The 16,701-nt window shown below is 34.6% G+C and overlaps 1 protein-coding gene across 2 annotated transcripts in view; it reads right to left on the reverse strand.

Annotated features, from left to right (window-relative positions):
* Positions 1-16,701, reverse strand: part of SLC6A15 (solute carrier family 6 member 15) — a 54,967-nt gene that overhangs the window by 15,938 nt on the left and 22,328 nt on the right. For both annotated transcript variants that reach the window (XM_025403616.1, XM_025403615.1), the window contains 4 exons: positions 10,822-10,979; positions 10,346-10,472; positions 8,773-8,954; positions 1,451-1,561 (listed from right to left, as the gene is read on the reverse strand). In XM_025403616.1, coding sequence (XP_025259401.1) covers positions 1,451-1,561; positions 8,773-8,954; positions 10,346-10,472; positions 10,822-10,947 — 546 coding nt within the window. In that variant the 5' untranslated portion in view covers positions 10,948-10,979. The remainder of the gene's footprint in view (positions 1-1,450; positions 1,562-8,772; positions 8,955-10,345; positions 10,473-10,821; positions 10,980-16,701) is intronic.

Raw genomic sequence — 16,701 nt, forward strand, 5'->3', positions numbered from 1 at the left:
ACACCAGTGTCAGCATTTTTGCTACTACAGAATGAATACCAACTCAGAACCAGACGCACAAAGAACACAGCTTCTTTTACGCAGTATCAAGGCAGCTGCCAGGAGTGACAAAGAATTCCAGAGAAGCTAATCCCTTCTGCCCAAATCTCACAGCACAATGCTGCCTGCACATTCATCCTTCAGATAACTTTTCATTTCTAAACTAATTTTGAAATCATATCTTTAGATAGTTTCATCTTTATGTCTGCCTATGATAGCATTAGCAAACTAATAATGGGGATCACCTTCATTTCAGTGAATTTTTTATATATATACATATATACACACACACACACACACACATATACAATCAAAAATTTGTTTCCTGTTAAATCAATATAAGAAGTTATGATTAAGTCCACAATTATGATTAACTAGGTTAAATGTGCCTAGTGTTGAGTTTGGCTCTACTAAGTTGCATGATGGATTATAAGTTCTGAGCCCTTGATGGCGTCTAATGAGAATTTTCCTAAAATATATATGCATCTATAGAAGTTACAGAATTTCACAAGCTGATCACTATATTCTTCCAGAAGATACAAAACTACAAAACCTCAAAAAAATTCGCTAAGAAAAGAAAACACTAATTTTCTCTGAGAGAGTATTTTAGGGTTCTTAATCTTATTTTAGGGTCCATGGATTCTAGATGATTGGTCAACCTCCGGATACACTAAGCAAATTAATATGTTCACTACTTTTTTTTGGTAAGAAAATCCTCGTCACTTTTTCAAATGGGTCCATAACACAAAAAGATTTAAAAGCACTAGAATAAAGGGGAAAGAGTAAATGAAGACTGAAAAATTGCAGTTAAATCAGTATAAAAATTAGAAACAAATTTATTATAAAAGAGGGATTTTTGAAGTTGAAATAGTGGTAGCCTCACTCTAAAATCAAAATGGGATATAGAAAATGGAGATAAATGGCTATAATTATACATTAAAAAATGCTGGTTTTTCTAGACTGGTTAAAAACTATATTTTGGCCGGGTGCGGTGGCTCAAGCCTGTAATCCCAGCACTTTGGGAGGCCGAGACGGGTGGATCAAGAGGTCAGGAGATCGAGACCATCCTGGCTAGCACGGTGAAACCCCGTCTCTACTAAAAAATACAAAAAACTAGCCGGGCGAGGTGGAGGGCGCCTGTAGTCCCAGCTACTCGGGAGGCCGAGGCAGGAGAATGGCGTAAACCTGGGAGGCGGAGCTTGCAGTGAGCTGAGATCTGGCCACTGCACTCCAGCCTGGGTGACAGAGCGAGACTCCGTCTCAAAAAAAAAAAAAACAAAACAAAACTATATTTTAAAAGTTTAATGTACATATATTAGAACAATTATTCCTTAAACATAACTTAGAACATTTTAACAATAAACATAAAGCTTTCATGATCATAAGCCTTAAATAGAAATATGGTACATACCTTAGGGGTAAACATGTGGCGAATTCCGTCAATTGAACCATTTAAAAGGAATGCTCTGATGAGGAAGCATATAAGTACCACATATGGAAATAGAGAACTAAAATATACGATCTGCAAAGAAAGAAAAATAAAAATAAGTGAGATGCAATGACAATTATATTTTTATAGTTAAGATTTTATATGTTAGTTTCTGTACTTTGACAGTCACTGTTTCATGACAGGGTTAATAAAACTATTAATAACTTCTAAAGCCATTTTTTAAGAATGGTTTATGAGTTGTGATTTGGCCTTAAGATTCTATCTGAGATGTAATTTAAATTTAAAAGATTCTATCTCCTTTGAAAAAATCCATAAGCTATGGTGTAGCTTCAACAGTGTTGATTCCTTATAGTCCATAAAACAAGAAATATTTAAGACAGAAATGAACAGGCACTAACTACCTAATGAATTTCTACTTTTTTGTTGTTGTTCTAAGTAGCAAAATAAAGTCCTATGTCTTTTTCTTTTAACCAAATTTTCATTGTGATTCTGTAAAGCTTTCAATGCAGCATTGTTCCTATGCTGTATCTTCCAGAACCCAAACAATAAAACGTGTAAAGATTTTACTTTCTGCTTCAGCAATTTTCACCATTAAACAGTTCATCAAATATTTATAATAGAAAAGGAAGTGTGCTACTCAGTCACTGCCTCCTTGACATCTTCCTCTGGAGGCCTAGTAGGTCTCTAAAATGTTTCAGATCCAGAGGGAAACTTCTGAATTTCCCTCAAAGCTGTTCCCACCCATCTCTATTTCAGAAAATGGCCCCACCCTCCATCCCACAGGTAAAGCCAAACATCTAGAAGTGGTTCTGGACCATTCACAATATTCTCCTATCTGAATTGCTGGCTGCCCCTTGGTTTATGTCTTTCCCTGCTTAAAACACTCCAGGAATTTCTAATGCCATTGGAGTGAAGTGCTGATTCCACCCTCTGGCCTGCAAAGCCTTACGCCACAGTGCCTGCCTGCCTGCCCACCACTCTTCCCATGGAGCTCTGGCCACTCAGGCCCTTGCTATCCTGTGAGTCTACCAAGCTCAGCCAGCCTTAGGGTGCAGGGCTGCACCTTCCTTCAGAAGCACCTCTTCCTTATTTGCAGATGACTTGCTCCTCCTTACTATTTTAGTCTCATCTTCGTCTTCTCCCTGAGGTCTTCCCTGACCACCCAAAATAAGGGGACGCCTCTTTCCATCCTCTCTTCTCCCATCTGTCCCTGCCAACCCTCAGTGATATTACCTGGGTTTGTTGTTGTTCTTTAGAGTACTTAGCACTTTTGGCATTTTATTTATGTGTTTCTGTGTTTATTTTTTGTATCTTCTACCAGGCTAAAAGCTAGTGAGGGTAAAGATCTTTTCTGTTTACTACCAAATCCCACACACCTAACACAGTTGCTGACATAGTAACTCTACAATATGTATCTGTGGAAGGAAGGAATGGAAGGAGAATGGGAACAATGGAGGAAAAAGTGTCATAGCAAATGATGCCTCCGGGCAGGTAAGAGATACTGAATTCAGTAATAACTACAAACAACATTAACATAAGGCAACACAATAAGGGGCACTTTCTCTCTCTCTTTTACCCACTTAAGAATCATATTTAAACACGTGGCACACTCTAAGGAAAAAATATGGATAAAATGTCAGCATACTTTAGAACTCAATATTTTAAAACTAAATTATATTTTAACTTAATTAGTTGTAATGAACATAATTTTTTAATAATTTCAAATTGGTTTAATCCTTTGATTAATCCTTCACTCAAATTTTAAAAATCAGAATGCTTTCAGATGGATTTTTTTCATTCTCCCTGCCTACTTCTGGCATTCATTAAATTTGGCAGTTGCCTTGATCTCACTTGAATTAAAGTTATTACCTTTATGATTCTTCTTCACAAATGTTGAGGCTAGCCAGAAGTATGGATTTACTTTTGAACAATAGCTTGTTTTTACCTTTTAAAACAAAACTCAAATGTACTGCTTTATTAATTCTACTTTTATATAAGTGTAATGAAGATTATACATTATAAAGTCTAGTTAGATTATGATTTTATCCAATAAAATATACCTTTTTAATTTTATATTTTATCTTTATATTTTTAATATAATTTCTAATTAGGTACTAAGAAAAGATTCTTCCTGTACTCATATTATTCCAGGCTAAAATATTCTAATCTATCCTTAGTATGTCCCTCTTCCTCAAATCCCATAAACCAACTGATCACCACACCCAGCTAATTCTACCACAGAAATCTCACATCTGTCCCTTTGCTTCCCCTCTCAATAGCACAATACCTTTCAGTATGAAAACAGTTTCCTGCTCATCTTGCCTCCAGATTCTGTTAGCTTTCCTCTGCATCCCAGAAATCCATCTTTCACACTTGCCAGAGTGATCTTTCTAAAAATCTGGTGCTGTCACTGAACTATTTAAAATCCTCAAATGTTCCACGCTGTTTGCTAGGTAACAGCCCATCATTTTACAAGAGTTCACAGATCCTTCAATATCATCAACCAATTTGCATATCATCCTTCATCTTCCACGAGCTGCACAAGTTGTATGTAAAAGTCACACAGAAATACTCAGCAGTCGTTGAGCTTTGCACATGCTGTTATCTGTGCCTACACACAGTTCTCTGTGAACTTGCTGGTGAACTTCTCTTCAACCATCAAACCCTGCTCCAAAATTCACATCCCCTGTGAAGCCTTCTTCCTAATCCAGTTTAATTGCAATTGCTGACTCTACACTATCACACACTTTCTTTTTTCTTTCTTTCTTTTTTTTTTTGGAGACCGAGTCTCACTCTGTCGCTGAGGGTGGAGTGCCGTGGTGCACTCTCAGCTCACTGCAACCACTGCTTCCCAGGTTCAAGTGATTCTTTTGCCTCAGCCTCCCGAGTAGCTGGGATTACAGGCACCTGCCACCATGCCCGGCTAATTTTTTGTATTTTAGTAGAGACGGAGTTTCACTGTTTTGCCCAGGCTAGTCTCAAACTCATGAGCTCAGGCAAGCCACCTGCCTCGACCTCCAAAAGTGCTGGGATTACAGGCGTGAGCCACCGCCTGGCCACTATTACACACTTTCTATGTGCTTCTGTTACTCTACTTAGTATGTTCTAATCATCATTACAATATGTTGTGCTATTGTTGTTCAATAATATAATAATAAAATATATTGCACATTAAGATAAGACTTACAGGAATTTAAGTTTTTCTTCTTGTACACAATTCACTCATTGATTATGGGTTCCATGAGGACAGACTGTGGCCTCATAGGCATATCCATCAGTGCCTGACAAACAGCAGATATTTCAAATACATTGTTCATTGAGATAGGATTTACAGGAATTTGAGTTTTTCTTCCTGCACGTAATTCCTAAAATTGCAAGCTTATCTTTATTCTGCAGTATTTTGAAAATTATATTCTAATTATATGTCCAGATATTTCGATTTTCATTTATTAATTCAACAAACATTTAAATTCTTAAGAACACTGATCTGTATTCAATAAAACTCTAACACAGTTTCCTAGTAAGTTACAAGAACATTTCAAGCCCACAAAATGGAGAAAAATAAGTCAGTATTTCAAACATTTAAGTGATATTAAGAAGGCAACCCATCAATTGTATTCCTCTGTGAGCAGGTAAGAGGACAAAATATTTCATTATTAAATTCCATGATTTAAAAAGATATGTCTTAGGAGTCAGCAGGTTACATAAATATCTGTGTCATTTTTAAACACAAATTATTTGCATCCGGTCATATGGCTCTAATCTTATTAGACCAAAATAGCCAGTTGCATAATATTATTAAAATGAGTTAAATTCAACCTACTGACTATATGTATACCAACCACTTTCTTGTTTCCATGCTTTATGTTTTGTAACTTGAAGTTATTTTATAAACGTGTTTATTGTTTGCTGCCTCTGCCACTATAATGGAAACTCCATGAGGACAGGCACATTGTTTACCTTGTTAGCTGTATTTCCTAAACTAGATCAGTGTCTAGAACATAGTAAATGCTTAATAAATATTTTCTCAAAATAATAATGAATGGGTGAATCATTCTTACTCATTGGCCAAGAAGTATACATGTTTAAAACTGGGAAATGATACAATGAAACATGTTCCTTTGATTTTTAAGACCCCCCTGGGCCTTGACAACTGTTATGCCTGTGGAAGCAAGTATGTTAGTAAGAGAGACTATTTTATCATTCAAAAGATTGTATGAAACATGTATAAAACATTTTCATTTTACTAAACTGTTTAAAAAATCGAAAACATAAACCATTGTTTTACATATGAAAATGTTTATTATAAATATACCTTCAGAATGTATCATTCTTTCTGAAAATTTTATAGTCTAGTTTTAGCCCTGTCTATCATGTATTGGTTACTTAATTCTGGCCAAATATTTATTTTTCCTGAGCTTGTCAACTTTGCAGTAAAATGGGGATAAAACATGTAAATTATCTAGCTGACAGAAAGAATAAACAAGCTAATGTATGCACAGTATTTAGCATAGTAATAGTAACAATAGAAAAGTAGTCGGAGTAGAAAATACTACCTTAGAGTTCGAAGAAAGCTTGGAGCTGCTCATTTCTATCCTCCATATTTGAGACAGGCATCCCTTTATTAGATGCTATAACTAGGGCACATGCCACTTCTGTGTGACCACCTCCAGTGATGCTGAGCTCTCTACCATTGAGGCAACTGATTTCATTATTGTCAAGTTTGATTCTTGAAAGGCCTTTGTTTCTTTGAAGGCTTACCACCATCACAACCTCCTCCATAATAGCCAATATTTGATCATAGTTTTGCTTTCTATGGTCACACAAAGCAGCCCTATTCTTCTTTTGTTTAACTCTTTGAAGACTTTGATCACAGAGCTGAAAGTTCTCATAATAAAAAGGAAAATACAAGATTTCAGTAAAATCCAGTATTGCAGATGTGGTCCAACTGATATGTGCCTACCTAGCACAAAGGACAATGTCCCTATCATACCCCTCTTTTAATTCATGCAGTTTCCACTTAGCATTTTGCGGTATATGTATATGCATGTATGACTATGTGGTTTGACCAAGCACATCACCAGCTGACTCATTCTTCTTTTAGCTGCTAAATCCTCTAAGTTGTTTTTCCATGTTCTAGCCTTAAACAATATTTCTCTCTTCAGTACTTGTGACACTGTTTATTTAGGGGCATTTTCTGTTTAGTAGGTAAACACAAAGCTTAACATTTAATTCCTCATGAAGTCATTCTTATTATACTTAACTCATTGTTTCAGATTGAGGAATTGTGACTATTTTGGCTTCCACATCTTTGCTCATATTACCTACAGCTTTCTTTCTCCCCATCAGTGCCTGTTAAATTCTTTCTTCAAATATTGCCCAAATACTAGTCTTTTCCTGAAGCATTCTCATTAAAATAATGAGTGTATGCACTAAATAAACTGTATTACATTTTCTATATAAATTTATACTATGTGACATGAGAAAAACAAGCCCAAGATTCTGTGATAAAAAAAGGATGCATAATTCTTTAAGTGATGCTACGACACAGACTAAGAAGAAACAGAAACAAAACGTGGTAGTAACAGAACTTGAGTACAAGAGTTTTCGAGCTTCTCTGGATGACCACAGTTGGTTTTCTTTCTACCAAATAATATTATGTTAGGAATCATATCAATATGGTTAGGTCTTATTTACGAATCTATTCCTTCATTTATAATGTGAGTGGAATGTGGTTCTGACGTAGTGGAAGACACACAATTGAACAATTTGAAGTTATTTAGTCATACAACACAATAACATTTGTCAAAGACTTAAAGATATTTAGATGTGTTATCAAGTATATTCACAAATTCAAAAGACAAAATGATACAGAGTTTCCTGCAGGAAAGTAAATGTAAAATCAGCTACAATTTACAAGTTAAAAAGTCACTAAAAATTTTAATTAAATATAAAGTAACAGGAAGCAAAGATGAATCAGACAGACTTCTGCCCTGAAAGAATTCACTAATTGTTGGGACTAGGACAGGGTGAGACATTATAGTGTTGCGTTAAAGAACACGGGCTCTAGATTTAGACAGACTTGCATTTGACTCCAAATACTAGAACTTAGTAGCCATGAAACTTTGGATAAGTCAACCTAATTTCTCAAGTCTGTTTATTTTAAATCTGTAAAATTGTTCTGAATATCAAAATTACTTCTCAAGAGTTGTTTTTGTAATTAAATGGGATAAAGCATAAAAAGTAGTTATCACAGTACCCAAAGCAAAATAAATTTGTAATAAATATTGGCTTCAATGATTGTTCTTACCATAATTATTGTCAGAAACATCTTTATCATCTATTATTATTATTATTATGACTACTTCTACTATTACTGCTACTACTACTAATACTATTGCCATTCCTGCTAGTATGTGATGATGAGTGGTAACAAGTTAGCCTGAAATCAGAGTTATACTTTGAAAAGGAAAATGGAACAGCTGTACTGTTAAACGGCAGAGAGAAGAGTCAACAGTAAATTCTTGCTATGATCCAGCCAAGAGATATAGAGAGCTTTAGAATAATGGCTGTAATAATGAAAAAAAAAAAAAAAGTAATATGAAAGCAAAATAGTGAATAGCAATTACTTTCCTAGTGCATCCTTTAAAAATAACAACAAACAAGCTACCTAGAATTCACTTAATGTCTTTTTAAACCACAACCATTCTAATTTTCAATTTGCCTTAGAAGGAATGATATTTAGTCTTTTACACTACACTGAATTCCTTGTTGGAATTATTATTAACTACTTAATGATGTTCAGAGCTTTAAGAAACACTCCACACGACTTTATTTCAAAATGTCTTATGCAACTATTCCTTAGAACGCCTACAGCAGAGTGAAACAAATGATATCAAACAAACAAAATGAATGAATTACTCATTTTACTACTTTCCCAACTTCCATAATTTAATTGGTAATTAGAGAACTGAAACATTAGGGTTAATTGAATAAATGGCAAGAAGAAAGGACTTTTAAGTATTAACAAACATTTTAAAGATCTTGTTGAAATAAGGAAACATTATAATTAACCTTAGATTTCATTATAAAACACTTATGTTTTTATTTGTCTTTTTAAAAATTTAAGCACACTTTTAAAGTGCCACTTTTCACTAATCTTTAACTACCTAGAATGAAGCGTTATGTGTGATTTGCCCACAGAAAATTTTAACAGAATTTGAGAGAGGGATGAATCCAGAAATGGTGATTAGCAGAAAAGAGAAGGGCTCTAACATACTAACTTTTCCAGAAGACTGAATGCCTTTGATCATAGCTAAGCAAACCATGACCCAGGCAGCCAACAAGCAGATGGTCATCTTCCAGTTTAAGCCCCCACTTTCAGAAATGGAACTTGAAATATTCAGTGCTTCCCTGTACCAGTAATAGGTGGTGGCAGAACTTTGTTCACATTCTGGTTCTACAACTGTAGAAAGAAAAGTAACACACAATTATTTCAGAATATAAAGAAAATGAGACAATTTTTTGTCCAATAAACCTGTAAGTGAATTCTTAATGCTTCCTAGAAAAGTACTACCATTGTATAGCAGCGTGTACATTCACAATGAACAATAAAATCTCAACTGTGCAACCAACAGAAATGTATCCTGTTAGATATTTCTTACATAGTTCTGCAGTAAGAATATGTGAACTTCTTATCAAAGTGATTTTTATTTATTTATTTTTATTTTATTTTATTTTTATTTTTGAGACCGAGTTTTGCTCCATTGCCCAGACTGGAGTGCAATGGCGCGATCTCCGCTCACCGCAACCTCTGCCTCCCAGGTTCAAGTGAATCTCCTGCCTCAGCCTCCCAAGTAGTTGGGATTACAGACACCCACCACCAAAGCCAGCTAATTTTTGTATTTTTAGTAAAGATGTGGTTTCACCACATTGGCCAGATTGCTCTCAAACTCCTGACCTCAGGGGCTCCACCTGCCTTGGCCTCCCAAAGTGCTGGCATTACAGGTGTGAGCCACTGCACCCAAACCCTTATCAAAGTAATTTAAACAAATCAGGCTTATCACCCCTACTACCCCTGGAATTATGGAATTGACTCCCTGGGTAAGCACTGTCAAATATGCTAGCTGCTGGCCAAGTGTTGCTTTTGAAATGAGGCCAATCTAAAGTGACATGGGTTACAAATGTGAAATTTGAACTAGATTTCAGATTCAATATTGGAAATTATTGTGAATTATTATATTAATAATGTTTAGAGTAATTATATATTGAAATAATATTTTTATATATTAGATTAAGTAAAATATTTCTTCTATTTCTTTTTACTTTCTTTCAACATGTTTACTTGAAAAATATAAACTATACTTGTGCATTAGAATCTATGTTTACTAGACATCACTACTATAGGTGACTGTTCTTTATAATATTTATATTATATTATGAGATTTAAAAAATGATGGGAAAAGTATAAAACAACCGAACCAAAGATATAAAGGCAACTATTTTCATTCAAATTCGTATTTCTGTCCCCTTTGTGTTAGTTTTAATGAAAATGTAAGGCATCAATCAGGGCCTACAAAATAAAGATTATCAAAGTTAATAAGTGAAGGCTTATAATACTTTACCCTAATATCATCGGGCATAGTAAAATAACCAGGAAAGAGCTAGAAAAACTAGATGGTCCCAAAAGTCTATCTCTAAGAGTATGTCAATCCTGAATGTGAGCAAAGTCTGTTATAATGATAATTTTGAATGATGTTTCTACATTATTTTTAAAAAGAAAATATCTCGAAAGCTTGTATCTTTGCCACTCTTATAATGCTTAAATACCAAAACACTATATTATACATATCTTACAAGTGTGTGAAGCATTTTTCACCAAAGGACACTGATCCCAAGGCAGGGGTTGCTGAAAAGACTGAGAAAAATAAAACAAACTCCAGCCAATGATGACGTTGTAGTAGAGAGCCACAAAATAGCACACCTGCAAAATAAAATGACATTCCATTAAACCTCTCATACCTCTTCCATTAAAACAATGAAATCAAATGCATAAAATGTTACTTAACATTTAAACATCCTCTTCATTTTATTATTTATTTGGAACACGTTATCTTTTCTAAAAAGTTAATGTCTTTCTCAGGACTTAGAACAGGCATTGACACCACCGAGCTATAGCAATATTTATAGTTAGTCCATATGCCAGTAATGTTTTCTAAAACATGGTAAAAGAGTTGTTTATTAACACACACTCCAAAGTTTCATTTAAAAATGAATTATATCATTTCAAACCCTATAAAGATTATAGCATACATCAACACCAGGAAACTTACTACACAACTTGCAAATCCAATCCCGCCCAGTTTAGGGCTTATGTAATTCCATACACCAATGCTGCCTCGCCGAATTCTTTGACCCACAGAGAGTTCCAGGAAAAAAAGGGGAATGCCTATTACCATAAGTAGTATTAAATATGGTAAAAGATATGCACCTAAAGAAACAAGAACAAAACATAGATTATATTTTCAATACTCACAGTAGAAAATACACTAATTCACTTTATCCCATTAAAGATATTTGAATTACTATATAGTGTCATTATGGAGAACTCTGAAGAAAACACAATTTCATTACTTTGCACTTTCTAGATTCTGAAACTTGAATTTGATTTCTACAAAGGGTTTCTGATAATAAAATAACTAGGATAAAATTAAGAATATTAATGAATAGCTTTAGTTTAAATTTATTTAAAGAGTAAAACAGTTTCATTTTCCATAAAAATAATTGATTATTTAAAATTCATTCTTTTCTGGGGCAGATTTCACAAACTCCTAGAAATCTTATTCACACAATGTTTATGAACTCATTTATTAAAATTTATGCAAACTCATTGAAATAATGCATTCTAAATCAGAAAAATTAGAGTGAATGAGATTTTATGGCTTTAAAATTGACTTTTATTTCCAAATAAAATAATGTCATGGAAGAAGAAATGTCTGCTTAGACTGAAAAATTTAAAAAAAAACAAAAAAAAAACCAAACAGCAAAATCATTTCTACCGGAGACAAATGTCGTTTTTTCCCATAAATACTACAGAAAAGAAGTATACAAAGAGTTTTTTGTTTTCCAAAATTATCAGAAAAGGTAGTGAGTCATTAAGAAACTAAAACATTTAATGTCTATTGTAAAAATGTATGTTATTATCCTTATAATAAAGTTTCCATATTTTAAAAAGTATTTTTTTTTTTTTTTTTTTTTTTTTTTTTTTTTGAGACGGAGTCTCGCTCTGTCACCCAGGCTGGAGTACAGTGGCCGGATCTCAGCTCACTGCAAGCTCCGCCTCCCGGGTTCACGCCATTCTCCTGCCTCAGCCTCCCGAGTAGCTGGGACTACAGGCGCCCGCCACCTCGCCCGGCTAGTTTTTTGTATTTCTTAATAGAGACGGGGTTTCACCGTGTTAGCCAGGATGGTCTCGATCTCCTGACCTCGTGATCCGCCCGTCTCGGCCTCCCAAAGTGCTGGGATTACAGGCTTGAGCCACCGCGCCCGGCCCTAAAAAGTATTTTTTAGTTAAATCACAAATTAAGATGTATGACTATGACTGGTGATTTTAAAAGGTACCTAAATAGTTTGACAGTGTTAATACAAGATTCTATTAACTGAATTATAAAAAGATAAATGTGAAACCTTTACTCATTTGTTTGTGTCTTTCTCTTCTTTTGGAGACAGGGTCTCACTCTGTCTCCAAAATCCAGGCTGAAGTACAGTGGTGTGAACACTGTTCACTGCAGTCTCAAACTACCCAGCTCAAGGGACCTTCCTGAGCCTGCGGAGGTCATTCCTACAAGAAGCTACATGTGCAAATTATTATTAAATAACCTCTTAGCTAAACTTTTTATATTCAATTTTTTAACCTGCAGTTTTGTCCAACTAGATACTGTTAAATGTAAAGGTCTTATAATCAATGGTAACTAATTCCTATTTTCTATAAAGAGCCTTTTATTATGCATTTCCTACATATTTATCATATGGTTAATGGCACTGAATAGATTTTTGAAGCTATTCAAATTGTCTTAATGGAATATTTAGTGGAATACAAATATTTAGTGAATAACTGTCTTCAGCTGAAGCAGTGAAATAATGGATTTTTTCAAATTATTTATCTCAGCATCTGTATATCTCTGTAATAATGATTATATACAGGAATTTTCCCTACATAGTGGTTGCTACATAATCTGAACCTTCCTATGACTGATTTTCAGTCTTTCATTCTTAGTTGATTCTAACAAAACTACATATACAATGTAAAAATTGGATGCATGAGCTTAGAAAACAAAATTCTAGTTCTAAAATGATGAGTAACATTCAGCAACTGTTGACCTGAACGTTTTTCCCAAAGACTGAAAGTGAATTTTAACACCTGCATCAAATCTTAGATTATGAATGGGTTGTTTACATGCATGTGAATGAGTAAGAAAAGAGAGAGAAAGAATTATGACTGAACTCATTGGGGATTTTTTTTTCCAGTTATGTGTGTGTGATGTGCTGTTGGATACTTAGACTTTTCTTCTATCTCAAATTCTTCTATGCAAAACAGCATGAAGATCTCTTAAAGAACTAAAAGTAGATCTCCATTCAAGACAGCAAGCCCACTCCTAGATATCCACCCAAAGGAAAAAAGTTATTATGTGAAAAAGATACTTGAGGCTGGATATGGTGGCTCATGCCTGTAATCTCAGCACTTTGGGAGGCTGAGGCTGGCAGATTGCTTGAGCTCAGGAGTTCGAGACCAACCTGGGCAACATGGTGAGACCCCTGTCTCTACTAAAAAAAAAAAATCCAAAAGAAAAGAAAATAGCTGGGCATGGCGTATGCGCCTGTAGTCCCAGCTACTTGGGAGGCTGAGGTGGGAAGATTGATTCTTGAGTCCGGAGTAGGGGAGAGGTTGCAGTGAGCTGAGATCGTACCATTGCACTCTAGTCTGGGTGACAGAGTCAGACCCTGTCAAAAAAAAAAAGCCAAAAACAAAAAGGAAAAGACACTTACATGCATATATTTACAGCAGTACAATTCACAATTGCAGAGATGTGGAAACAACCTAAGTGTCCATCGATTAACGAGTGGATAAAAAAAGGTGATATCATACACCATATAGAATACTACTCAGCCATAAAAAGGAACAAACTAATGCCCTTCATATTAACTTGAATGGAGCTGGAGGCCATTATTCTAAGTGAAATAACTTAGGAGCAGAAAACCAAAAGCTTTATGTTCTCATTCATAAGTGGCAGTTAGGCTATAAGTGTGCAAAGGCATACAGTATGATGTAATGGACTTTAGAGATTCAGAAGGGGAAGACTGAGATGGGGGATAGGGTTAAAAAACTACATATTATGTACAGTGTATGCTACTTGGGTGAGGGATGCATTAAAATCTCTGAATTCACCACTATATAATTCATTTATGTAACAAAAATCCACTTGTACTCCAAAAGCTATTGAAATAATTTTTCTTTTAAGCATGGCACTTTGGCATGCTGGGTACCTTGAACTAAAGGAAATTGGAAGGAACTCGGAAGCCAAGGCTTCCTGGCCTTTTCCTTTACTCCTGTCTCCCACTCTTTTTTTGTCCCTGAAGCAAGTCACAGACACAAGATTTATTTTCCCTCAAGGTGGGTCATAGAAACTAGAATGTCTCTTCCCCAGAGCAAGCCACAACACCTAGAAAGCTCATTTTCTCCCTTTTCCCTTGAAGATCCTCATTCCAGAGAGGTCTTGTTTCATATCCAGGAGGAAGGAATGCTACTCAGAGAGGCCAAGAAGAATCTGAACAGACAGGATTTGCTGGGTTTGCTGCTTTTAGTCTATTCTCATTAGATCATACCCTTTTGTCCAAGTACATTTCTACCTGGCTGCCTATTCTTCACATAATCTAAGCATAAAAACAGTTTTCCCTGAGTCTTTGGGTCTTCATTTCTGAAAGTTCTCATGTCATGTAAGACTACGATTAAATAAATGTGTTACGCTTTAAATATATATATTTGAACATTTACTATTTGCCAGCCACATTTCTAAACATATTACATGTAGCTATTAATTTATCCCTTACAAGAATCCTTGGAGAGAGATACAATTATTAACCCTATTTTACAGGGTGGAAACTAAGCCTGAACAAATGAGGTAGCCTGTGAAAGGTCACATGGGTAGTGTGAAAAAGAACCAGGCTTCAAACAGTCAAATTGACTTCCAAACCTGATCTGGAAGTCTGTATATTATACCACCTACTTCGCTTAACCATTGTGCTTTAAAAGGATAAAATCATTTGGAAATTAAACTTATATTGACTCTATTACTTTTTCTTTATTACTCAGAAAGTGCTTAAATGATTCATGAATAAGATTTTGATAGCCTGAGGCTGAGAACTATCTTCTTGTTGTTTAGCCAGAAGATATTCCTCCAACAATTAGAAGACTCAATGCCATACTGAATTTTGAGTGCAATCTTTGGTACTGTAACAACCATTCTAAAATGAAAAATCAGGTGGTATTTTATAATATGTATAGTACTGCTTTCTAATATTTCCATTTAGTAGAAAGTAAATAATACTAGAAAGATATTTTGACTTTTTTAACATTTGGAAATAAGAAGGAGGAGCCATTTTTGCTAAGAACCCATTACTACATATAAAATCTTTCAGCACTCTCCAGCAAGACAGAAATTGTACAAAATGGAAGTCAACCTCACTTTTTAGCCAAATCAGCTATCCTCTTTAACAGTGTGGTCAATACCATTTACAAGGCAAAAAAGTCTCAAAACCAGAATTGATCTTCTGCTAGTCTTGGCAAATGGAATGATTTGTGAGAAACAAAAGGCAGGAGAGTACATAGTTGCTTACAGCTGATTTGATAAATAATTCATGTGTGAGGTTACTGGCTAGCTAAGGAGCTGTTCAGTATAGGGATGCACAGTGCATCACTGACTCTATGTATCGATCTTTACCTCTAAGGCAGATTTGCCAAATGGGCTATGTTTTCCAAACCTTTTGTTTTGTGCCTACTTGAATTAACTAAAAGATATCTTAAACATATTTTGTCACCATAACATCTTAGAGTTTCATGTTTCAGTGGCCAGGAAAAAATTTACATACGCATGGGTTTTATTATTTTATTTGATGCAGGGTTTGTAGATTACAACTATATTAAAAATAAACCATATTTTTGCCCAGTCAATGAAATTATCACAAACTAGAATCAAATACCAAAATATTTGTTATATACTTTGTGTCCTGAAATGCATGACATATGGAGTATTTTGTTTTCAGCCACATTTATTTTAACAGCATGTACATGTACATAAATAATAATATTTCATATATATAATAACATTTCAATCCAATGTTAGATTAAATTCAGTTTGATTTTGGTATACTATAGAACTAGCATCATACATAAACAATTTTCTCTTTTGTAAAGTTTTTTCCCTAGACTTCTAAGATAATTTTTGCTAAATAAGCCTTTATAAGTACAAACACAGATATTAATAGCAAGAATAGCAATGATGTTGCAGATAATTTTGTTCAAAATTAAGGTTGCTAATTTCTTTAAAGTTGTCTTTGAAACTGAACATTGTTCCAAAATACCATGGAACTGGAAAGGAAATACATAAAATGCCTAAGGATGAAGAATGTCTAGCATTATATTATCTGTTTACATTCCTTCTACTGGGATTTAAATGTTCTTGTCAGCATTTGAAGATCATAATTATTCTAAATTACATATCATTTTTTATTTTTTGAAGAGTGAGGCAACTTAAAATTAAGAATTAATAAATCATGGAGAGAAAATTCTCTATTTTCCTTCACCGGTATTGTCATATATCAGAAGCTTTAGATTATTCCTCAAAGGGAATAACTGACAGGCACAAATGATGCAATATTTGTTAGAAAAGTTTCACTCAGTAATTCAGAGATGTTTAATAAGCTTCCAGAGAAAGAAGTTGAGAATGTGTTACCCTTAAGCGATCCCGGAGTATTCACAGCAAGCCCATCTGCTCCTATGGAAACCTAATCCGAAAACATATCTGGGTTCACTTCCCACAAAGAAGTGGGTTTCTCTAGCTTTACAATGAAATTGAAAGTTTCAAAAATAATGAGACACAGCAATAATACGAGCTATTTGAGAAACCCAATTGCAATTCACTACAGTAATTTATCAC

Source organism: Theropithecus gelada, chromosome 11 (assembly GCF_003255815.1).
Source record: "Theropithecus gelada isolate Dixy chromosome 11, Tgel_1.0, whole genome shotgun sequence".
In the NCBI taxonomy this organism is placed as follows: domain Eukaryota; kingdom Metazoa; phylum Chordata; class Mammalia; order Primates; family Cercopithecidae; genus Theropithecus; species Theropithecus gelada.